Here is a 9752-nt window from a genome sequence, read left to right on the forward strand (position 1 = left end):
AGTTGTTGAATGTGTACAACACAAAGACGCAGGAAGGCCTTGTGCAGGAACATGCCAGCCAGTCATGATTGATGACAACTTCAGGCCACAACGGAAAAGAAAGTTGAAAGATGAATCAGAAAATGTTAAAGTGAAGAAAGACCAACGATATCACAATGATAATGATTACAGACAGAGAAAAGTTCAATATGTCAAAGATAAGTACCAGAAAGATGAGCTTGCCAAACAGACTAAGCGTCAGTGCTCTCGTGACTATTTTCTAAAGAAATACAGAACAAATCTGGACTTTAGGAAATTCGTGCTTCAACGTTTTCAGAGAAAATATAAAACTAATTCAAAATTTCAGAAATTACGAAGTGTTTATTTTCAAAAGAAATATAAGGAAAATACAGATTTTCAAGCAAAGGTACGAGAGTATTCCAAAGACAAATACAGGAGAAACCAGAAACATCAGAATGCTGTCCGTGATTATTCTAAAGTTAAATATAAAACAAACAGCAAATTTCAGAGACTTGTCCGTGATTACAGTCATATTAAATACAAGAAAAACATTGGATTCCAGAACAAAATTAAAGAGCACAACAAGAGAAAGTATCAAGAAAATGAAAACATCCGTATAAATAAAATCAAAAGACGTCGTGAGAGTTGTTTAATATGGCAAAAGAAACAGGAAGACATTGGCCTAGCTATTGATCATTTTCGTCAGGAGGTCAGCCGTGGTCCTGAATATGTATGCTCAGTCTGTCATCGTTTACTCTTCAGGAAGCAGGTGGTTGAGTGTAAACGACATTGCTATGAAAGCAAAGGAGCAGAAGTGGCTGCATTGGCTAATAGATGCATAACATTGCAATATTTACATGTGTGTGATGTTGAATGTGAACAGAAATGTCATTTGTCTGATAGTCCATTAAGCAAATTATGGATTTGCCATACATGTCATCGTAAAATACTTGGAGGAAAACTTCCCCAAGAGAGTGTCACAAACAACATGCATTTGGATGATATTCCACCAGAACTTAAATGTCTGAACTCTTTGGAACAACATCTCATTGCACGTCACATTCCCTTCATGAAGCTGTTGTGTTTGCCTCGAGGCCGCCAGAGAGCTTGCCATGGTCCTTGCGTCTCTGTTCCTGTTAATAACGCAAATGTGACAAATATACTCCCAAGAAATGAATGTGATGACAAGATGATAAGAGTGAAACTGAAACGTAAGTTGACATATAAAGGTCATTATGAGTACATGTATGTCCACACTGATCGTGTCAGAAATGCACTGAGGTATTTGATGGCAAACAATAAATGGTACGGTGATGTGACTATGAATGACGAATGGGTAAACTCTCTGAATGGCACTGACCAGCCTGAGGAATGTACCAAACAGGAAACACCTGCTAACAGTGATGATGACAATGTTCCTGACGAGCAAGCAGAGGAAGATGTGACTTATATCAAAGACCAGAATGGGCTTTTGTCAGATACATCATTACAACCTGTCGATCTGGGTTCAGAGATCATTGATCAGAATTTTCAGGATATACTTAATGTGGCACCAGGTGAAGGTAACAGTCCAGTGAGGTTGCTGTCCGATAAAACCAACGAGGCAAAATGTTTCCCTGTTTTGTATCCATCTGGTGGACCTACATTCCATGATGAAAGAGAGTCCAAAATAACTCTGTCACGGTACCTGAACACACGCATTCTGAATGCAGATGGACGTTTTGCACAGAACACAGACTTCATTTTTTACGCACAATACATATCAGAGGTGCATCAAGTTGTATCTGGTGTATCAGTGGCGTTACGCAAAGGTGGCGGCAACTCCTCTCTGAAAGACGCATCACCAGACATGTTGTTGAACTCAGAGTCGTTGAGTAAAATATTGCGCAATGACGAAGGATACAAGTTCTTACGAGGAATTCGTGGCACACCTCCATACTGGATGTCAGTTCAGAAAGATTTATTTGCCATGATAAGACAACTCTCCATACCCACGTTCTTTGCATCTTTTAGCTCTGCAGATTTGAGATGGCCTGAAATGCTGAACTCTGTTCTAAGAATAGAAGGTAAACAAACGTCTGTAGAAGATCTTGACTGGTCTGACAAATGTGGACTCATACGTCGAAACCCTGTAACAGCGGCAAGAATGTTTGATCACAGATGGCATTGCTTTCTCCGTGATGTAATCATGTCGCCAGCAGAACCCATAGGGAAAATAAAGGACTACTTTTATCGTGTTGAATTTCAACAACGTGGTTCTCCTCATGTCCACTGTCTTTTTTGGGTTGAAAATGCTCCCAAGATTGATAAAGAGAGTGATGATGAAGTGGCACAGTTCATAGATACATACATCACTTGTGAAATTCCACCAGAAACTGATGCAGAGCTTTACGAGGTTGTGAGCAGCGTACAGAGGCACAGCACAAGACACTCTAAGACTTGCCGCAAGAAAAACACAGTGTGCAGGTTCAATTTCCCACGGCCACCATCAAGCTGTACTTTCATCACAAGAGGCGGTAACTGTGAGGACTTGAATGGCAATGATGACAATAAAAGTGCGAGTGCAATAATAAAGAATGTTAAAACTGCGTTGACCATGCCTGACATCAATTTTGATACAGCCGATGCATTTTTTGAGTCTCTTGGGATAGATCAAGGTTTGTTTGAAAAGGCGTACAACATATGTTCCAAAAAGAAAAGCATTGTCCTGAAACGAAATCCTGGAGACATTTGGGTGAACCAGTACAACAAAGACTTACTCCGTGCTTGGCAAGGCAATATGGATATCCAGTATGTCACAGATGCCTTTTCTGTTGTGGTTTACATACTGTCGTACATTACAAAAGCAGAACAAGAAATGGGTTTGCTCTTACAACGTGCCCAAGATGAGTCAATGAATGGCAACCTTGATGCAAAAGCAGCATTCAAACAGCTTGGAAGTGTATACCTACACAACAGAGAAGTTTCTGCCCAAGAGGCAGTGTATCGATTAACACACATGCACTTGAAAGAATGCTCCCGTGACGTACAGTTCATTCCCGTTGGTGATAATCCTGTTAGGATGAGTTTACCATTGCACATCCTCCAAACTAAAACCCAATTCCAAGACTGTAATGACGAAAGCAGCATTTGGATGACCAATGTGATTGAGAGGTATAAGAGCAGACCCCAGAATGCACAATTTGAGGATTTATGCCTGGCCAGTTTTTGTTCTGAATACAGAGTTCTATCAAAGTCACAGGTTCCGACTGAAAGAGATTCACATGACATAATACAGCTCAATAACAACTGTGGCTTTGTGAAACGAAGGACCCGAACTGAACCTGCTGTCGTGAGGTATCCCAGATTTTCTCCCACAAAAAACCCTGAAAAGTACTTCCATTCATTGTTGCAACTGTTTTTGCCTTACTATGAAGACTATCACCTCAAACCGCCCCAGTTTGATACATATGAGCATTTCTATAAAAATGGTGCAGTGAAATGTGGCGTTGATGTCCAAAGAGTGCAGTCGATTGTAGATACCAACAAAGCTTTATTTGAAAAAGAAAGTGATGAGATTGACAGAGCTAAACAGTTGCTGGAAGACAAAATTGATCTAGAAGATGCCTGGGCTCAAATATGTCCTGAAACAGAAAGGGAGCGTCTTCGTTGTTTGGATCTGATGAAAGAAAAAGTTGTAGATGATGAAGGTGATGATGATGACAAACTCATTCCTGACCTGACAGCAAACCCACAGACTACATGCACTTTGGAAACAAATCATGTGTCAATGCCCAGAGAGGATGCATTGCATTTATTACGGTCATTAAATGAAGAACAGTCTGCCATATTCTATGCTGTTCGTAGGTGGTGTTTGCAGAAACTGTTTGGACAAAATCCTGAACCGTTGCGATTATTCATCACTGGTGGAGCAGGAACGGGGAAAAGCCATTTAATCAAAGCGATACATTATGAATCTACCCGGCTGTTGTCACAGATTGCTGAAAATCCTGAGGATCTCACTGTGCTTCTAACAGCACCTACAGGTGTGGCTGCATATAACATTGGCGCTGCGACAATTCACAATACTTTCTCCATTGGTGCAAATGTCAAACTGCCGTATCAACCACTAGGTGATGAGAAAGTTAATTCTTTGCGAACCAAAATGGGCAGCTTGCAAATTCTGATCATTGATGAAGTGTCCATGGTTGACCACCGTCTTCTGGCCTACATTCATGGTAGACTGCGTCAAATCAAGCAGACTGGTGATTATTCCTTGTTTGCAAAAGTTTCCCTTATTTGTGTGGGTGATTTTTTTCAACTCAAGCCCGTGAAAGGCACACCTCTATTTTCTGAAAACAAAGGAGCCAACCTGTGGGACAACAACTTTGAGGTTGCAGAACTAACTAAAGTTGTTAGACAAGAAAATGCAGCATTTGCGGAAATGCTTAATCGTCTCAGAGTCCGTAAAAAGAACGAACCTCTCACTGACCGTGATGTTCTCACATTGAAGCAGCGTGAAACTGGTGAGGAATCTAATGACATTCATGTGTATGCTACAAATGCGGAGGTTGATGAATATAACGTGAAGAGACTGCAAGAAATCTGCCCAGACGCAATCAGCATACATGCTCAAGACTTTGTCCGAAATCCCAAAACTGGAAGAATGGAACGGAAAGTTGGCTTTCACACAAAAGTTTTCAACTCTTGCTTGCCTAAATGTGTTTCGTTGGGTGTTGGAGCAAGGGTCATGTTGAAGAAAAACATAGATGTGTCTGATGGCCTTGTCAACGGAGCATGTGGCACAGTTGTGGAAATCATTCAAAGTCAACAAGACGATGACATGCCTGCAGCTATCCATGTGGAGTTTGAAGACCCTAATGTAGGAAAGATCCAGAGGTCAAAAGCAAAAAGGGTTTCTGAACGTTCAACGATAGTGGAAGTGCAAGAGGAACAAGTGGCTAATAATGGTGGAGTACGAAGGCAACTGCCGATTAGCCTGGCCTGGTCAGTAACTGTACATAAATGTCAAGGGCTTACTGTTGAAAGGGCTGTTGTATCACTCAAGAAGATCTTTGCTCCAGGGCAAGCATACGTTGCATTGAGTCGCGTGAGAACTCTCGGTGGGCTGATAATTGAGGACTTCAAAGAATCTGCCATATTTTGTGATAACAAAGTAGATTCGGCTATGGAAAGCTTGCCTAAGTTTACCTTTGGAATGTCTGTTTCATCCAACATGAACCCTGTGTGCACAGTAGCACTTCACAATGTGCAGAGTCTGAATGCTCACATTCAGGATGTTCCATCCCACAAAGCCCTCATGAATGCTGACTGTATTTGCTTAACAGAGACGTGGCTCAATGTAGACACTGATGAAGAGCCACAACTTCCAGGATACATCTTCAAACACAATCCGAGGGGAAACTGTTACGATGACTCCGAGCCAGCCTTTGCAGCGCTGAAACAACAACAAAGAGGTGGAGTTGGTGTGTATTGTTCAGAAAACATTGATGTGCAGGTGTCAATTCCAGAAAGATGCAATTTGGAATGTCTGTATTTTGAAATACCTCATGCAAATTTGACTGCTGCTGTGTTGTACAGGCCCAGCTCTTATAAGATTGACATGTTTCGAGAACAGTTATTACAGGTCATTTTTGAACTTGAGAAGCATCCAGGGATAAAGCTCATCATGGGAGACTTCAATGAGGACATATTCGTATCTTCTACAATTCTCAAGTTACTGGAACGGCATGGGTACAATCAGCACGTACAAGCAGCTACAACTGAAAAAGGTACATTAATAGATCATGTTTACACTAAAGGCACAGAACATGTTGTTGTTGAAGTTGTGCAGACATACTACAGTTTTCATGAAGCCATACTGATCTCACTGTTGTAATAATGTTATCTGTGATTAATGATATTTGTCTTTGAATAGGTAAGTATGTATATTCTGGTTAAGATGTCATTATGAGTTTACTCCATATTCCGTCCGCTAAGTGGGGTTAGGATGGGTGGGTGGGTGGTGGCAAGGAGAGAGCATACACTGGACGGCTCCTTGCAGGGCATGGGAGGGGTATAGGGGCCATTTTCCAAAAGAAGTTGCAAATAACAGTAAATATATACAGATGAATGTGTAAATATCAGAAAACAATACAATTGATTTATTATCTAGGTGATTTTTGTTTTAAGTCAGTGGATCGTTCCTTAATTGTCTCAAGCATTTTAGGCTATTTCTTGTTAATGTTGGTTGAATTATTTCATTTTGGTTGTATCACACCACCATTATACCAAGTTATGTGTAATGCTTTAAATGCTAACAAGAATCCAAATTAAAGTTATAATAAATGGACAGACATAGCGTATTGAATGTTTATATCTTTACTGTTATTGTAAACCTTAACATTATCAGTGAATTACAGTTAAGACGATAACAGTCAAGGACAATAAACACAGCTGTTGAATTTTAGTCCAGTAAAATAAAAATCAGCCATATTATTTTACACAGATATTACAGTCAGTTAAAGACTGGTATTATTATTGCAACACTGAGTTGAAGGAAAACAATACCATAAATTTTCATTGAAGTGAAAGAATAAATTGTGTATGAATGAATTGTCTCGAGATTGTGTAAGAATGCTGAAAACAAACAAAGAAAACAAATCTTAAAAGTGCAACTTCTTTTGGAAAATGGCCCCTATACAGGGAACTTTTTTGTTCAACATATTCATGAATTATGGAATTATACCAAGTGGACAGTCATGCAATTGCTGTTTATCATGCTTATCGAAGGTGTCCAAATCACCACCAATTTGCAGCTAACTGACAGTTTTCAACACATACAGTAGTGTGACACAAAAAGTGTTTTGCTTCACCCTTATTGTGATATAAATGCGTTGACACAGTAAAGTCATGATACCATACTGTATGTACAAGATCACTGTACAATCTCTGTCATTTACTGTGGGATCAGTTCTGTTGCCTTTAAGATAACACAGGTCAGAGGCCCAGCCTACATCTCGCTGCAACACCACTATTTCTTGGAAAAGGGCAGGATCTCCAAGGACATTCTGTTTGGTGGTGTTGCCACCAGCACCAGGGCATTTGAAGGACATGAAAGCCATGGACAGCAATGCAGTCTGCTGAGAGAAGCATGTGAGTAAACATGCTTGCTGGAGACAGGTGATGTGTAAATGAGTCAAATTCAAGGACACATTCAGAAGAATACTATTTGGATTAATAAAAAAAGACAGCAACAACAGCCATTATTCCTGTGTGGGACTACACGGCTGTTCTAAGCAGTGATTTCTATGTCTACCGAGACTGACAGGTGCATCTTAACAATGTGTACTGTATATCTTTCATACCAATTGAACTGAACACCTTACCATTTTTGTTTGAGTGATGAAAATGCATGTTAGAAGATATTTACATATTTAGCACTGTCCACTTGGTATGCAGTTCTGTAAACAGGTTCTAATACACATGATTACACAATTTAGTATTACACAATTCTAAATTGCATTGTTAAAGTAGTTCAAATATGCATCAGTTGATCATTTAATTTACAAATGTGTTACAATATATTGGCAGACTTTAGATAATTATTTTGTTTATGTAAAAACGCTATGTTTTGACATGAAGAATTCTGAGAAGAAAGTTTGTTTTTATTTCTAAGTTTTAGATTGGGTGAGGAGAATTCAGTTGGCTGCTTAAATCAACCCAGGACAATTTTCAGCCATTAGTCCTATACAACTACTTGAAATAAGACATACTTAATTGTTTAAGTTTTATTTTTTTCTGCCTGTGTGATGTGTTGTTTGTTTTTCATTTGGGCCTGATTTTGTATTAGACTGTTCTTTTGTGTGGGACTGATTTGTTTTAGCTTCAACTGTACTAAAAGCATTTTGTTATCACACCAAGGACTGTAATTTAAATGGTGTGTAACATGTTTCTTTACTTGTTGATACATTGAATGAACTATTTTTATTTTATTTTATTTATATATTATTAGGTTTTGTTTTGTTATTGTCAATTATTGTGAAGTATATTTTGGCATGGATAATTACAAAGAAGGAAAAAGAAGGAAGAGTTATTGACATTATATCAGAAGAGTTACTGATGCTCTATGAATTTCATTTCATAATGGGATATATGGAATCTGTTCACTAACATATTGCTAAATTTCACTGCTGGATCTGTACAATTAACCACCACAAAACAATGGACTGAATATGGAGTGCACTTTGTAAGACAAAACTGAACCAACCACTACAGAGGTTTGGAGTCGGAAATGCTGTCATGAGATCTTCTGAAATATTGACATTATGTGAGTACCCATTATATTTAACTGTACATTTTTTCAAAGACAGGCATCCTAATTCTGATTCATGCACTTTTGACAGGATATAAACTTTAAGAAAATACATGTTGCTTTATTTCACCTGTGTAACAATAGCATGTAGACTTTTATTGTAAATGTACATCTGCTCTCAAATGACAATACAGAAAATGTTGGCCAAGGCCCAGCAGCGCAGCCATCTGAGTGACTTGCACCAGACACAGGGCCTGTTGAGGATCACAGACATCCTCCAGGAATGCAGCCTTGCGAGGGACCTGCACCAGTCACAGTGTCTGCTGTTGAGAATCACATACATCCGCCAGCCTCACAGCCTTCCGAGTGACCTGCACCAGTCCTGCTGCGGATCACGGACATCCGCCAGCAACGCAGCCTTCCGAGTTACCTGCACCAGACACAGGGCCTGCTGTGGATCACGGACATCTGCCAGCCATGCAGACTTCTGAGTGACCTGCACCAGGCACAGGGCCTGCTGAGGATCACGGACATCCTCCAGGAATGCAGCCTTGCGAGGGACCTGCACCAGTCACAGTGTCTGCTGTTGAGGATCACATACATCCGCCAGCCTCACAGCCTTCCGAGTGACCTGCACCAGTCCTGCTGCGGATCACGGACATCCGCCAGCAACGCAGCCTTCTGAGTGACCTGCACCAGACACAGGGCCTGTTGAGGATCACATACATCCGCCAGCCTCACAGCCTTCCGAGTGACCTGCACCAGTCCTGCTGCTGATCACGGACATCCGCCAGCAACGTAGCCTTCCCAATGAACTGCACCAGTCACAGAGCTTGCTGCGGATGACGGACATCTGCCAGCCATGCAGCCTTCTGAGTGACCTGCACCAGGCACAGGGCCTGATGAGGATCACGGACATCCTCCAGGAATGCAGCCTTGCGAGGGACCTGCACCAGTCACAGTGTCTGCTGTTGAGAATCACATACATCCGTTAGCCTCACAGCCCTCCGAGTGACCTGCACCAGTCCTGCTGCGGATCACGGACATCCGCCAGCAACACAGCCTTCCGAGTTACCTGCACCAGACACAGGGCCTGCTGTGGATCACGGACATCTGCCAGCCATGCAGCCTTCTGAGTGACCTGCACCACAGGGCCTGCTGAGGATCACGGACATCCTCCAGGAATGCAGCCTTGCGAGGGACCTGCACCAGTCACAGTGTCTGCTGTTGAGGATCACATACATCCGCCAGCCTCACAGCCTTCCGAGTGACCTGCACCAGTCCTGCTGCGGATCACGGACATCCGCCAGCAACGCAGCCTTCCGAGTTACCTGCACCAGACACGGGGCCTGCTGAGGATCACGGACATCCAACAGCAACGCAGCCTTCCGAGTTACCTGCACCAGACACAGGGCCTGCTGAGGATCACGGACATCCAACAGCAAAACACCCTATCAAG

The 9752-nt window shown here is 41.6% G+C and overlaps 1 protein-coding gene across 1 annotated transcript; it reads left to right on the forward strand.

The window, feature by feature from the left end:
• Positions 1–64: 64 nt before the first annotated feature.
• LOC143128365 (uncharacterized) lies at positions 65–7142 on the forward strand. Its single transcript, XM_076289846.1, has 2 exons — positions 65–5746; positions 6969–7142. Exons 1-2 carry the CDS (start codon positions 65–67, stop codon positions 7140–7142), a joined length of 5856 nt encoding a protein of 1951 aa, XP_076145961.1.
• The last annotated feature ends 2610 nt before the right edge of the window (positions 7143–9752 follow it).

The sequence above is a fragment of the Alosa pseudoharengus genome, unplaced genomic scaffold (assembly GCF_046254945.1).
Source record: "Alosa pseudoharengus isolate Yale_2024_CS ecotype anadromous, Long Island Sound unplaced genomic scaffold, YU_APseudo_1.1 YU_APseudo_1.1_scf_1, whole genome shotgun sequence".
Taxonomy (NCBI): Eukaryota; Metazoa; Chordata; class Actinopteri; order Clupeiformes; family Clupeidae; genus Alosa; species Alosa pseudoharengus.

Excerpts from the sequence above, each read along its gene's own strand:
- LOC143128365 (XM_076289846.1), top strand. The coding sequence starts at position 65 with ATGATTGATGACAACTTCAGGCCACAACGGAAAAGAAAGTTGAAAGAT. Across the intron at positions 5,747-6,968 it reads GGCATGGGTACAATCAGCAC|ATAACACAGGTCAGAGGCCC; the intron begins GTACAAGCAGCT and ends GTTGCCTTTAAG.